The sequence below is a fragment of the Oryctolagus cuniculus genome, chromosome 2 (assembly GCF_964237555.1).
Source record: "Oryctolagus cuniculus chromosome 2, mOryCun1.1, whole genome shotgun sequence".
NCBI classification, from domain to species: Eukaryota; Metazoa; Chordata; class Mammalia; order Lagomorpha; family Leporidae; genus Oryctolagus; species Oryctolagus cuniculus.
This window is the reverse complement of record NC_091433.1, coordinates 89807634-89823458: the sequence shown is the minus strand read 5'-3', so window position 1 is coordinate 89823458 and position 15825 is coordinate 89807634. Positions and strand designations below refer to the sequence as shown.

Here is a 15825-nt window from a genome sequence, read left to right as displayed (position 1 = left end):
ATTGTCTCGTTAATTTGAATTTCTTGTTAAGACACTATCTTCCAACAATTCCTACTACAAACTTCCAGTTGCCATTTGTAATTAATAAACAATTTTATGGAGATACTTTGAGATTATGTAGCCATTTGATTCATAAAACTTTCACCCAGGTGTGAGCATTGAATCTAGCAGTTATGATATCCATGCCCATTATGTATAAACTTTTTGATGTGGTTTTAGATTTAGTTTACTAGTATTCTATTGTGAAGTTTTGCATCTAAGTTCATAAAGGGTACAGGTTTGTAGTTATTTTTTGCCTTCATTTTACTTAAAAATTTAGTTAAAAATAATTAACATTACTTTTCAAATATATGTACATTATAGATACGTATCAAATCCTAATATTATATTTCACATACAATAGACAAAAAAGGAATTAATTTTAGTGTGTTGCTTTGTGACATTATAAATGAAAGGACTTCAGAAATGTTAAGATGCATGATAGTAACTCATTTAATTCACTTGTAATTTAATTCTTGAAATTTATAATAAAACATGTTCTTTGGTTTCAGAAGCACTTTTTCCTCTAATGAGACACACAGATATCAAAGATACTGAGAAATAAACCCTTTGTCATTTTGCTCTTTATAAGAAAAGTAATAAGAGACTTGGTAGGAATTCATCAGATCACCTCTTTACTCTGCTAATGATTTATCTGCTTCCCCTGTTGCTTATCCTCCATGAAATTAAGTGTAAGGACCCATCAAATTGTAACTGAAACCCAAATAAACAGATGTTTTTTTCAGCTTATTTGTAGATCAAAAGTATCATTTACTTTGGAATAATTATATCCTCAGAGAAGATACATCTAGAGAAGCCTAGAGGACAGCACTGTTCCCTCTACTTGACCCCATTACTCATAGATTATTCTAAGATCTTCTTGTGTGCCTGAAGATGCTCCTGTAAAAGCTGTTCATTCTTAGGGGTGCTGCAGATGCAGTTAAGACTTCCTATTTCTTTCCCTCTCCACTTCTTGAGGCAAGTGGTCTTCCCAAAATTTTTGAGTATGTGCTCACTTGATGTTCATATAAATTATATTCATTTTTCAATTATGTGCATGGAATGTAAATATATAAGGCACAAGCAAATTTTTGAAAAGATACTGTGATGGATATGAAGTTCAACAACTTTCATCCCACTTTCCAAAATCTGCTTTTTGCAATCCCTAGCATGTTGGCACCTCACTTAAGGACAGCTTTTCTCATTAGCACAGGCATACTTCTCATCTGGGCAGAGAAAGGAGTGATTACTCCTATCCTGACTGAAATTTGTGGTGGGTCTCCCAGTGCACTGGTATATCACACAGATGTACATTCAACAGGACAGAGAAGATGTACTGTATTTCTATATTAATCCTGATGTGGAGTACATACTAAAGGAGATCATTTAATTAAACAACTTCTGCTTCGTACTGTACAACTCTTAATGACTAGTTTTGTCTTGTCCCCAGTGTATTAAGTCTACATACACCCAAACGTGATATTCTGTTTCTTTTTATTCATTTTTAAATATTTTATTATTTTAGTCACTTTGATTCAAAATTGCATGAAATCAAAGTTCATCATCAAAGATAAAATATTTAGAAATAAGCAAATTTAGTACTGGTTTAACCTTTTTATTGTCTTGTGAAAGAAAGAATAATACATTTAGCAATGAGTGGAAAAAATACAGCAGCTAGCAGATGCGGTTATAACCACAAAGTTTTTAAATGGCATAGGATGTCAAAGTGGAACAAAAATTGATGTGTGTTAAAATGGAACATGGACTGACTTGACAGAAAAAAGAGCACATTTCTCAGGGAAAAAAAAATCTTTAGATAGGTGGGAGCCTGGTGAAAAAAAGGAGTTAACCTATTGTACATGTCGTCATGATAAAATGAACTTCTGAATGCTCATCCAATGAGGAAAGGAAGTTAGGGATGTAGACACTGGAGTATGTATGCTTCTTTTTCTCTATCGCGTGGATGCCTACCCATTGGTCGCCTGTCCTTTCAAGGTTGTGAATAAAGCCTCGCTTCATGTTTCAGAGTCCATCCTTTAATAAGTAAGGTGGCCTCTGGTGGGCTTTGCTAATTTTAATAAAATTACATTGTTAGGAAAAACTAAAGGGTAGAATGTTCAGTGGTTTCCAGTGATTAAAAGAAAGGGAGGGGCGCTGGCGACATTGTGCAGTTAAGCATTGTGATCTCCAGTTGTATCAGTTTTGCTGCCAAAGATAGTATTTTATCCATTTTTATGGCTGAGTAGTATTCCATTGTGCACTCATACTGCAAATTTCTTTATTCAGTCATCACTTGATAGGTATCTGGGTTGATTCCAAACCTTAGCTATTGTGAATTGAGTTGCCATACATATGGGAGTCCAAATAACTCTATCATATGCTTTCATTTCATTTTGGTAAATTGGGGTGGGTCATATCGCAGATCTCATTTTTGGTTTCTGAGAAATCTCCATACTGTTTTTCTTTTTTTTTTATTTGACAGAGTTAGATGGTAAGAGAGAGAAACAGAGAGAAAGGTCTTCCCTCCGTTGGTTCATCCCTCAAATGGGTGCTACGGCTGGCGCTGCCCTGATTCGAAGCCAGGAGCCAGGTGCTTCCTCCTGGTCTCCCACGCAGGTGCAGGTACCCAAGCACTTGGACCATCCTCCACTGCCTTCCTGGGCCACAGCAGAGAGCTGGATTGAAAGAGGAGCAGCTGGGACTAGAACCCGGTGCCCATATGGAATGCCGGCGCCTCAGGCAGAGGATTAGCCAAGTGAGCCACAGCACCGGCCCCTCCATACTGTTTTTCAATAATGGTTGTCCTAGTTTACATTGCCACCAACTATGTTTTAGGGTACCCTTGTCAACACATTCTTACCAGAAGATTGTTGGGTATTTATTTATTTATTTTTGATGATAGCTATTCCAAAGGGGGTGAGGTGAAACCTCACTGGGTTTTGTCTTTTACATTTTTTTAAGTGGAACAAATTTCATGTATTTCTACCCTCCCTCCTTTCCATGACCTTACATTCCCTCTTCCTTTCCTTTACCATTCCTTCCTTTATTTTTAAAATAGTATTTATTTGAAACACAGAGTTACAGGGAGGGAAAGGGAGAGAGGGAGAGAGGGAGAGAGGGGGAGAGGGAGAATGGGAGAGAGGGAGAGAAGAAGAGAGAGAGAGAGAGGGAGAGGGAGAGGGAGAGGGGGAGAGAGAGAGAGAGAGAGAGAGAGAGAGAGAGAGAAAGAGAGAGAGAGGTCCTCCATCCACTGGTTTACTCCCCAAATGACCACAATGGCCAGAGCTGGGCTGATCCAAAGCCAGGATCCAAGAGCTTCTTCCAAGTCTCCCACGTGGGTGCAGGGGCCTAAGAACTTGGGCCATTTTTTACTGCTTTCCCAAACTATAACATGGAGTTGGATTGGGAGTGGAGCAGCCTGGTCTCAAACCAGTGCCCATACGGGATGCCAGCACTGCAGGTGGAGGCTTTACTGACTACACTACAGTGTGGGCCCCTCCTTCCTTTAATTTTTGCAATGATTTACTCTCAGTCTATGTTATATGGCTCACTGTTTTTTATTTGCTTTTCCTTGATTGCTAGTGATCCTGGAATTATTTTCATGTATCTGTTGGCCATTTTTATTTCATCCAATGAAAAATGCTTGTTCATATCCTTTGCCCGATTCCCAACTGGACCGTTTGTTTAGTTGTTGTTGAGGTTCTGGAGCTCCTTACATATGCTGTATATTAATCCTTCATCAGATGCACAGTTTTCAAATCTTTTGTTACATTCTCTTGGTTTCCTTTTCTGCGCAGATGCTTCTAGTCTGCTGTAACCTCATTTGTCTATTTTGCTTTTATTGCCTGTGCTTCTGGGGACATATCCAGAAGTCTTTGCCTATGCCAATATCTTGCAATGTTTACCCTCTATCTTCCTTTACTAATTGTATGTTTTATTTCTTAGTTTTAGATCATCAATACATTTCCAGTTGATTTTTGTACAGGGTATGCAGAGTTACAATTTTCCCAACACCATTTGTTGAAGAGACTGTACTCACTCCATGGAGTGATTTTAGCATGTTTGTCAAAGATTAGTTGGTTGGAGATATGTGAATTAATTTCTGAGGTCTCTGGGCCATTGCCGTGGCTTACTAGGTTAATCCTCCACCTGCAGCACTGGCATCCCATATGGGCACCGGGTTCTAGTCCCAGTTGCTCCTCTTCTAATCCAGCTCTCTGCTGTGGCCCGGGAAGGCAGTGGAGGATGGCCCAAATCTTTGGGCTCCTGCACCCGCATGGGAGACCAGGAGGAAGCACCTGGCTCCTGGCTACGGATTAGTGCAGGGCTGGCTGTAGCAGCCATTTTGAGGGGTGAACCAATGGAAGGAAGACCTTTCTCTCTGTCTCTCTCTCTCTCTCTCTCTCTCTCTCTCTCACTAACTCTCCCTGTCAAATAAAAAAAAATCTGAGGTCTCTAATCTGTTCCATTGGCTCACCCTTTTTTTTTTCTACCAGGTTATTTTGATTATAACTTCCCTGGAATATGTCTTCTCAGACATAGTTGTTATGGTATAATTTTATACTTTTTGTTTCTTTAATATTTATTTATTTGGAAGGCAGAGTTACAGAGAAAGAGAGAGAGAGGGTAAGATAGAGGGATGGAACTTCAATCTGCTGGTTCACTCCCCAGATGGCCACAATGGTTTGGGCTGACCCAGTCTGAAGCAAAAAGCCAAGAACTTCTTCCAGGTCTCCCATGTGGGTTCAGGGGCTCAAGGATGGGACATTGTCCACTACTTTCTCAGGTGCATTAGCATGGAGCTGCATCAGAAATGTGGCAACTGGAACTCAAATTGTCACTGGCATGGGATACTAAGGCTGCAGGTGGTAGCTTAACTCATTACAGCACAATGCCAACCCCCTCCCCTTTGTGAACATGTTTATGTATTACTGGAATATTTAATACCTTGTGAAAGGTATCAAGCTATATTAACTTTAGGTCATCATCAATTCAGTTCTGTGCAAGATGCCCTGTAAAACTATTTAGTGGAGGATTATGCTTGTGATTATAAATTAAACTGAATGTATATCATTTTAAAAATTAAAGAAGAAATAAGAATAAAAAGGAAGGAGGTTGGGATGGAGGGAAGGTAGGGTGGGAAGTTGCATTATGCTATTAAAACTGTATATATGGGGGTCGGTGCCATGGTGCAGTAGGTTAATCCTCTGCCTATGGAGCCAGCATCCCATATGGGTGCCAGTTCTAGTCCCTGGCTCGTGGCTTCGGATCAGCACAGTTCCGGCCGTTGCAGCCATTTGGGGAGTGAATCAGAGGATGGAGACCTTTTTCTCGGTCTCTCCCTCTCACTGTCTTTAACTCTGCCTCTCAAATAAATAAATAAAATCTTAAAAAAAAAACACTGTATATATGAAATGTTAAATTTGTTCCGTTTGTATAAAGAAAAATTAAAACAAAAAAGTAAATTGACAGTATGTCATTGAAATAATTAAAAGCAAAATAAGAAAGAAAGGAGGAGCAAGTGAGGTTTGGGTTTATCATTCTGTGCTTGAAATTATAAATATCTGAAACACATGGAATCTGTTCCTTTTAGGAAGGTAGGAAGCATGGAAGGAATGACGAAAGGGAACAATTAACTATGGCTGCTAAATTCAGGTACAGAGTAGCTCCAAATGTAAGCCAGATGCAGCAGGACCTGGCACCAGTAGGAACCCAATAAACACTGATAAACTAATGAGTGGTGTGTGTCCAGGATACATGTGATTCAGGGAAATGTGCTTACTTACTCCATTCCCGTTGCACTGTTGTGCACAAGTTCTTGATTGATTCCTAAGTATTTTGGCTTCGACACATGCTTGATTTACACAAATCTAAAGAGAAACATACCAAAAATTTTTGAGAAGTTGTATTTTCATTTCATTCATTTCTATTGAGAACTCTTTTGATCCTCGTGTTACTTAGAAATATGTCTTTAAATCTTCAAATATTTGAGATTTTTCCAGGTAACCCTAATGTAAACTATGGACTTTGGCTGATAATGATAAGTCAAAGTGGACACACTAATTGTAAAATAACGTACCACTTTAGTGTGGGTTGTCAGTAGTGTTGTAGGCAAGAAGGATATGAAAACTGTGCATCATACACCCGACTTTGCTATGAGCAAAAAACTTAACTAAAATACATAATTTTAGAAATAATCATGTTGAGAAATGGGGAATATCAATTGAATAAGATTGGCCATAACAAAAAATCATAACTAAAAAACCACTTTTCATTACAATACCAAGAAACAAACAAAAGTACAAATGCGTACATAGTAAAAAAAAAAAAAATGTCGGGGACAGTGCTGTGGCCTAGTAGGTTAAGCTTCTGTCTGCGGTTCTGGCATCCCACATGGGCACCGATTTGTACTCCAGCTGCTCCTCTTCTGATCTAGCTCTCTCCTGATAGCCTAGGAAAGCAGTGAAAGATGGGCCATGTACTTGGACCCCTGAACCTGCCTGGCAGACCTGGAGGAATCTCCTGGCTCCTGGCTCCAGATAGGCTCAGCTCCAGCTGTTGCCGCCATTTAGGGAATGAACTAGCAGATTGAAGACCTTTATCTCTGTATCCCTCTCTCTCTGCCTGTAACTCTACCTCTCAGAATATATAAATAAAATCTAAGAAAAAGCATGTCTTGCATTCTTGGTACATAAAATTTTGCATAAAAATTAGAAAGTGAAATTTACAAATGGAAATATTGTTGTCATAAATTATATTAGTCTCCTACATGGCCAGCACCACGGCTCAATAAGCTAATCCTCCACTTGCAGCACCGGCACACTGGGTTCTAGTCCCGGTCGGGGCGCCGGATTCTGTCCTGGTTGCCCTTCTTCCAGGCCAGCTCTCTGCTAAGGCCCAGCAGTGTAGTGGAGGATGGCCCAAGTGCTTGGGCCCTGCACCCGCATCGGAGACCAGGAGAAGCACCTTGCTCCTGGCTTCGGATCAGTGCAGCGCGCCGGCCATGGCGGCCATTTTGGGGGTGAACCAATGGCAAAGGAAGACCTTTCTGTCTCTCTCTCTCTCACTGTCCACTCTGCCTGTCAAAAAATTTTTTTTAAAAATTATATTAGTCTCCTACATATTTAGTAGAGATAATAAAATTTTTATTAAAATATAATAGAAGAGGCAGGTATTTTATGCAATAGTTAAGTCACTATTTGATCTACCTTGCTGCTAATGCTCATTCCAGGGTGCAACAGATTGTTCAAGTACTTTAGTGGGCTCCTCTCACCCATATAGGAGATCCAGGCTGAGTTCTAGGCTCCTTACTTGCCTGGCCTAGACCTGGCTGTTGTATGCATTTGGGGAGTGAAACATTGGATGGAAGCCTTTCTCTCTCTCTCTCACTCACTCACTTTCTGTTTCCCTTTTAAATAAAATGAAAATAAATAGAAAGCATTAAATCTAAGATGCTGATTATTTTATTATGTAAAGTATCAAGCATGCAGACATATTTATTTTCACTTTAAAGATAGAAGAAGCAGGGGTAGGCATTCAACGTACTGGTTAAAATTCCTGGGTTTAAGGCAAGCTCCACTTCTGATTCCATCTTTCTTCTAATTCACATCTGTGAGACTACAGGTGATACCTCAAGTAATTGGGTCCTTGACATCCACATGGAAAACCAGGATTGAGTTTCTGTTTTTTTGGAGTGAACTAGCAGATCTTAAGTCTCTCACTATTCTCTGTCTCTCTCTCTCTGTCTCGCCCCCCCCATTGGCTTAATTTAACAAATAAAGTTAGTAGTCAGAACAGGATATATTTCCAACTGCATTACTTACACCAGTCTCAACTTCCCTAAATTGCAGGTTTCTTACATGAGCAAAATAATATTTTTCTTTAAAAATGTTAGTTTAGAAAAATTAAATAATATTTCAGTTTGTTTCCAGGTTAAAATGAAGTGATACATGTGAAAAATGCTTCCTTTTAAGCACAAGAAATTATCTTCAGAGGAATAGCCTGAACAAAATATTGTCTTAATCCAATCTAATGATTTTTAAGTATTGACTTTATTTACTTGAAAGGGAGAGAGGAAGAGGGAGAGGGAGAGGGTGAGAGAGACAGAGTGATCTTCTATCCACTTGTTCACTCTCATATAGCTGCAAAGGCCATGGCTGGCCAGACCTAAGAGAAGAGCCAGGAACTCCACCCAGGTTTCCTATGTAGATGACAGGGGCCCAAAGTACCTAGGCTATCTTCTGCTGCTTTTCCAGGCATATTAGCAGGGAACTGGATCAGAAGCAGATCAACTGGGACTATAGTCAGTGCTCCAATACAGAATGCCAGCATTTTAGCATTGCTTAACCCACCGTACCACAATACTGGCCCCCTATATAATCCTTTTAAACCCTCAATCTAACACTGTTATACCTTCCACACTGGAACTTGTCAGTGATATGTATTTAACTACTCCTTGTGTAATGTAGCATATGTCCAGGCAACCAAAATTGAAATAAGAATCTTATTAAGTAAAAACAAAGTTACAAAATTGCCAGGAAGGTCTCATCATATGTAATACGTAGTATTATTCAAAGATACCTGACAAAACTAGCTTTCATATATTATCTTTCAGAGTTGTCCATCCTATAAAAATGATTCTATTCTTATTAAATTACCTACTGAATAATTTCAAGCCATCTGTTGAAAGTATTGTAATTTTGTAGTTATTTTGGCTTCACTGCCTAAATATATCTATTGAGCTCCCTGAACCATTCTCCCTTAAAAAGGCATTTGTAACTTGGCATGAAAAGGGAATTAGTATTTCTGAGGCTATATACTTTCCTCATGTAAATTTTATTTAAATTATAAAATCATTGCAAGCTTATTCCAGTAATATATACATATATATTTTGGGATACTAAAACTTAACCATGCTAAAGAATATGTTTGATAATTTAAAAAGTAGCAGATTCAGAATTCAAATGTGTACATCTGTCTTTAAAATTATTTTACTATAATATTTATATTGTTTATACTATATATATTAGATAAATGTACATATTTAGCATTTAAATATATACTATATATATTTAATTTATATTTATTACTTAATATAATATATATTTGTTATATTTAATAAGGGGCAAATATGCGGTTTTGAAGTAAATTTATCCCCAGATTTCAGTTGATTCCAGATATATAAACTCTAGTAGTTACAATTAATAATAAAACTGAATTATATTTAGATTTTACTATTGCTATAGAGTATAAACTACTATTATTCCCAATTTACACAGTAGAGCTGAGGTATCACAGACTTGTTAGATAACTTGCATAATGGCTATGGCTTAGCGTGCCCATTGGAATTCCAGCTGTTCCACTTCTGATCCAGCTCCCTGCTAATGCACCTGGAAAAGGCAGATCACCCATGTGCTTGAGCCCCTGCACACAAGTGGGAAACACAGAAGAAGCTCCTGACTCCTGGCTTCAGCCTGGCCATTGTAGTCATCTAGGGAATGAATCAACAGATGGGAGAATCTCTCTCTCTCTCTCTCTCTCCTTCTCTCTCTCTCCTTCTCTCTTTCCTCTCTCTCTCTTCCTCTGTGTTTCTCCCTTGCTCTCTGTAATTCTGCCTTTCAAATAATTTTAAAAATTTTTTAAAAGAGATGGATATGTGATTCTAGGCAGTCTGATATGAAGTGATATAAACTGAGTTACAGGGAGATATACTTGTATAATACTAAATAAGATTTCTTCATTCTTCCCTGAGAAAATCCCATGACTCTCCATGCATTGCATTTTTTTTGTTTGTTTTTGGACAGGCAGAGTTAGACAGTGAGAGAGACAGAAAGAAAGGTCTTCCTTCCGTTGGTTCACCCCCCAAATGACCGCCACAGCCTGCCCGCTGCACCGATCCGAAGCCAGGAGCCAGGTGCTTCCTCCTGGTCTCCCATGCGGGTGCAAGGCCCAAGCACTTGGGCCATCCTCCACTGCTTTCCCAGGCCACAGCAGAGAGCTGGACTGGAAGAGGAGCAACCTAGACAGAATCTGGCGGCCGGACCAGGACTAGAGAACCTGGGGTGCCGGCACCGCAGGCGGAGGATTAGCCTAGTGAGCTGCAGCGCCGGCTCCATGCATTGCATTTGCTTTTATTCTCCTCCAAATACTGAATGTCACATAGCACTAGAGATGAATTAAAATTTGATACATAAATGAAGATATACATTAAAACAATGAATAAAACTAGATTTTTTAAAAATAGATTTAAAATCATTTACCCTCCCTGCATCACATATAGATCCGCTTTTGATGACCAGTGGATCTGGATCATTTTTAGGCAATCTGTAGTCTATAGTCACACATATTTTATCTCGAACTTTAGCAAAAATCACAGCACCATTGGTTTGACGGAAAAGACTCCGAGGAGGGTAGGTACAAATTAGTCGTCCACATACGAGGCTCCTGGAAACATAATACAGAGGATTAGTGTGTATTGAGCATTTATTAGAAATGATTTGGACTGCTTTCTTTGCTTAAAAAAATGAATGATTCTCCACTTATGTCAATGCACTCATTGAAAAAGGTAATGTTTTAACACTAACATTTAAAGTAAAAAGCAAAAAAATGGATACATCCATTCATCAAAGCATCTTTCAGTCCTAATAGTTTTTTATTTTCTCTTTATTTTTTAATTTTAGAATTTAACAACCTTTAATATTTTGCCACATTCACTCCAAATGTAGATAACATATACACATATGTCCTATTTATTCTAAAAAAGATAATAATAATACAAAGTGACAGATTCATGACGATGGTCACCACATGGGAAAAGAAGTGCAGATTGTCATGTGCATGATAGTCAGTGAAGCAGTATTTGTAACTGTATACCAAATGATATGAAATCCACACAAGTAAAAATAAGAGAACATATTTGGCTTTTTGGGTGTGGCTTATTTCATTTAGCATCGTCATCTCTAGTTCCATCTATTTTATGTAAATGTCAGAATTTCATTCGTAACAGTTTTCTATTCACTGTGTATATTAGATATTTTTGTCAGATAATCAATTCATTCCATTATTTTATCTCCCCTTTTAGAAGAATAAAATGATGTATGAGCTATTACCACTACCATCCAGGAACTCTCAGTGTCATATTAATCATACAAATCCCACAGAATGCTATAGATGAAATAAACAAATACCTACAATGATTTAAAGAGAGGATACATTCTACCAGTTACAGAAAAATTCATAGAGAAGAGATGCCATCTGAATCAAAGCTTTAAAATTATTAAGTTTTCAACAGGAAGAGTAAGTATGGTACTGCAAAACAAGCTAATAGCATAGGCAAATCAAGGGAATATAAAACTATACTATACAAATATGCTTATCAATCTAAAAATTTGATAACTATGCTTTGCTAACTAGTATTTATCCTAGTATCTGGCATATAGTATATTCTCAATAAAATTTCTGTTAAACTCATGTTCAAAACTTAAAAGAGGCAATTTTTCAGGTAGAGGATAAATTGAACATCATTTTATAGACACTAGGCAGTCCTCATTTTGGATTCTACTTTCATGAGGCCAAATAAACAAGTTCCTAAGGGAAAGTTGGGGCTGATTTGGGCAGGCAGGGAGCTAGTAAACAAAAAGCAGCTGAGAGACTGCCAGCAGCATCAGTGCCACAGGCCTGCACCAGCCAAACCATTCCTTCTTCTGTCCATTCAACCTGACTGCAGACTGTGCACACCCATTTCCCATCGTGCAACTGAACCTCATTCCACATCCTCCAAGAGATGCCATGACGACCACATATATGCTGCGGCCCACGTGGAAACACCATGACACATTCAAGATCCCCAATACAGAGGGACACAGCAGCCAGCAGTACTGAAGCCCCACACAAACTCAGCCCCACTTAAATACCCATTAAGGCACCAGCCCCTAGCCTAAAAAGGGATGATCCCAACTTTGGTGGAAGCAGCAGTTCTTCCCCTCTCCTGCACAGGGGTTGCCCACACTCACAACTATACTCACAACTCTGTACTATCCCTTTAAATAAATCCTGCTTTCTTGCACACTTTAATGTCTCCTCCTGAATTCTTTCACACATGCAGGGAAAAAGCTAGAATAAGCCCAGCTGGGGACCCCATTGCCCATAAACAGTTTCAATTTTTGACTGGATACAGGAGCCTAATGATCATTCACTTATAAATAATATATCTTGACGTGTTGTTGTCTGTACCATAAGAAAAATATCACAAGCTGCAGATTTATGATTTAAGATTCACTCTCAGGCACATGCATTTCTCCACAACTACTGGAATGAATGACATGCTTAAAAGAGGAAAATAAAAGAATATAGAACAAAAGAAAACCATTATTAATAACTGTATAGCATACCTATATGGACATCTTACATATCCATATATGCTGTGACCGCAGTTCCCAAACCTATCTCTTTGAGACTGTATTTCTTCATAGCAGGAAAATGGAGCATTTTTTGAACCTGCCAAAGTTAGAAATAAACATATTTAAACATATATTTAAAATATATGTAAAATATATTTAAACATATATTTTTCATATTACTCTATTTACTCATATATCATCTTTATAAATTTTTATTAGCAATTATAGTACATATTTATGGACTACACTGTGGCATTTAAATACAGGAATATAATGTGCTGATCAACTAAGGATAATCACTTTTCCCCTTTTGGACAACAGTTTCTGACTGGAGATTAGAGTTCCTTTCCTCTATTTGGTCATAAAAGACAGAATAATGTATTAAGAGCTACCATCATTTCACTACCCTGTGTAACACTAGCAACTGATCTTTTGATTCATTTCTGATTTGGTGTATGTTTCCTTTGTCTCTTTCTTCATTATTTTTATTTATTTATTTTTTCTGACATTATTAAGCAAAGTTTATACTGGGGAGGCAGAGTGATATAAAGTAAGAGAGAGCTCAATAAAGGGCTATAGAGAGGAAAGAAAAAGTATAGTTTTATATACTCCTGAATTTTGAGTGAGAACTCATAAAAACACAGGTCTATAACAAAACCAATGAGATTTCTTCAATGAGACATTAGCAAGTACTTGGGGCATCTTCTCTTGCTTCCCAGGGGTACTGACAGGGAACTGGAACAGAACCAGAGCAGCCTGTATGGGTGGCCAGCACCCCAAGTGGCAGCTCAACTTCCTGGGCTACAATGCAGGCCCCAAAATTCAGTTTTTCTAGCAGTGTCTTTCTCAGCCTAATTTACTACTTTACTGTAACCATTATTTATATCCTTAAACACATATAATTCACTTCAAAGCATACCAAAAGCATTTGCTGTATTTCTCTGCCTTAAATGCTCTTTTACAAACCACTTCTTGGATTTTGTAATATTCAAGTTTGATTTCAAATTTCATTTCCACAAACTTCTCTGAATGCCTTTTCTAAAGCACTCTCACCTTCATGAATGGCCATTTTTTTCTCAGTGATTGTTGACTTTTTTGTTTCTTTTTATAACATTGCTATGAAATTATTTCATTTTTTATTTATTATTGATTTCTCTGAACCCTTCATTGCAATTTAAGGATTAGGAATAATTGTTTGTTGTTCATTACTAAATTTATAGTTAAAGAAGAGTGCCTCTTCCCATTAGATTATTAAATATATTTATTGAATGATTGAAAACAATTTACAACTTTGGTAACCATATACTATGATTTGTCTTCCTTATAATGTTTGATGTCCCAAATCAAGCCAATAAATGTGGATGATTTTTTTAAACAGGTTTTTTTTTTTTTGACAGGCAGAGTGGATAGTAAGAGAGACAGAGAGAAAGGTCTTCCTTTTGCCGTTGGTTCACCCTCCAATGGCCGCCACAGCTGGTGCACTGCGGCCGGTGCACCGTGCTGATCCGAAGGCAGGAGCCAGGTGCTTCTCCTGGTCTTCCATGGGGTGCAGGGGCCAAGCACTTGGGCAATCCTCCACTTCCTTCCCGGGCACAGCAGAGAGCTGGCCTGGAAGAGGGGCAACCGGGACAGAATCCAGCGCCCCGACCAGGACTAGAACCCAGTGTGCCGGCGCTGCTAGGTGGAAGATTAGCCTATTGAGTTGCAGTGCCGGCCTTAAACAGGATTTTTTAAAGAATTTTATCTATTTTATTTGAGAGGTAGGGTTAACGACATTGAGAGGGAGAAACAGAGAAAAAGGTCTTATGTCCATTGATTCACTCCCCAAATGTCCGCAACGGCCGGAGCTGAAGCCAGGAGCCAAGAGCTTCTTCCAGCTCTCCCATGTGGGTGCAGGTGCCCAAGGACTTTGGCCATCTTCTATTGCTTTCCCAGGCCATAGCAGAGAGCTGGATTGGGAGAGGAACAGCCGGGACTCGAACCAGTGCCCATATGCGATACCAGCACCACAAGTGGAGGATTAACCTACTGTGCCACCGTGCTGACCCCATGGATGATATTTTTATGTTGAAGGCAATACAATTTTTTGAAGATTAATATTTGAAATAAATTCTAATTTTTCAGTCAACTCTGCTAAATCTCTTTAGAATTTCTATATTAAATGTTTCAATCAATTTTATTGAAAAGTTTCAATGACCTGGCAGTAGAGCCAATTTGAATTTTCCATAAAATAAATAAAGGTGCAAGTAGAAATATTCTAATGGTTCCATAATAATTCATCAAAGAAATTTAATATAAGTAAGCATAACTTTTCTTAAAGGATCTGGAAACCTTTGAACTATACAACCCTTTTCAATCTCGAAAATGTAACAGATTACCACAATAAGACAAACTGAAATGATAGAGAATCTATACTTTCTACCAATTCTAGAACATCCACCAAAATTATATAAATAAAAAGAGGCACATCAAATAAAATATCATGTATTACTTTGGCCTTGAAAGCAGTACATGTAGAAGTTTATCTCTCTACTTTGTATTCTATTCAGGAACTAATTTTGATGTGATCAAAGCATAGCTGCTAAAAACTCTACAGTGTTATAAATATATGGTAGTTTCAAGTCCTTAGATGGAATACTCTCTTGTTCACCTTCCCAAAAATCCCCCACAAGAGACTCCAAACCTCTCAAACTCCTTTAATGTGAACAAGATGTTTGTCCTAAGATTTATTAACTACAGAAAATATGAATAGTAGTACAACTGAAACAAGCCTGATTAAGTAACCACCATAGGCTAGCCAATAGGAATAGGGCATATAAGAGTACACTGCACTTAACATGATCATTCTCACATTAACCATGTGGATAGAAGGGCAATTCTTAGAATATTATACTAAGTATAACATTCTGAGGCCTACAGAAAAAAGATGATACTAGAAGCTTTCTGTAAAATATTGCTTCTTATCATCTATAAAGCAATGTATGATGTCATGATCATAATGTCCTTTTCCTTCTCAAAATAGACCTTGGTACTCTGAGACACATGGCTACTAGAAAGGGTTTCTTGCTACCATAAACTGAACTTTGAATAATGCTGAGTTAGAGAGAGAGTAAAGATAGTGGGGAAACTGGTAATAGTCCCCCAGTATCCATTCATCTTTTCATCTTTTTAGTAACACATCTCTACTGTTATTAGCAAGACACATGGATATAGCACTAAAGAAAAAAAATGAAATTCCCTTTCAACTGGCATGTTCACGTGACTAAGTTGTGGTCAGCAGAATATGAGCAGTTTTATTAGGCAAATATTCAGCTTCAAACGGAAGATGGTTACGCTTTCATTTCCTCTACTCCATTAAATTGGCTGATAAATAGAAACCCCCTATGAA

At 38.1% G+C, this 15825-nt stretch overlaps 1 protein-coding gene across 7 annotated transcripts in view; it reads right to left on the bottom strand.

Annotated features, from left to right (window-relative positions):
• The window catches only part of LOC138843052 (disintegrin and metalloproteinase domain-containing protein 32-like), a 145836-nt gene that overhangs the window by 22818 nt on the left and 107193 nt on the right, over positions 1 to 15825 (bottom strand). For all 7 annotated transcript variants that reach the window (XR_011386381.1, XM_070068586.1, XM_070068587.1 and 4 more), the window contains 3 exons: positions 12429 to 12534; positions 10299 to 10482; positions 5826 to 5909 (listed from right to left, as the gene is read on the bottom strand). Coding sequence is in view for 6 of the 7 variants with exons in the window: in XM_070068586.1 (XP_069924687.1) it covers positions 5826 to 5909; positions 10299 to 10482; positions 12429 to 12534 (374 nt within the window). In the remaining variant the exon portion in view is untranslated. The remainder of the gene's footprint in view (positions 1 to 5825; positions 5910 to 10298; positions 10483 to 12428; positions 12535 to 15825) is intronic.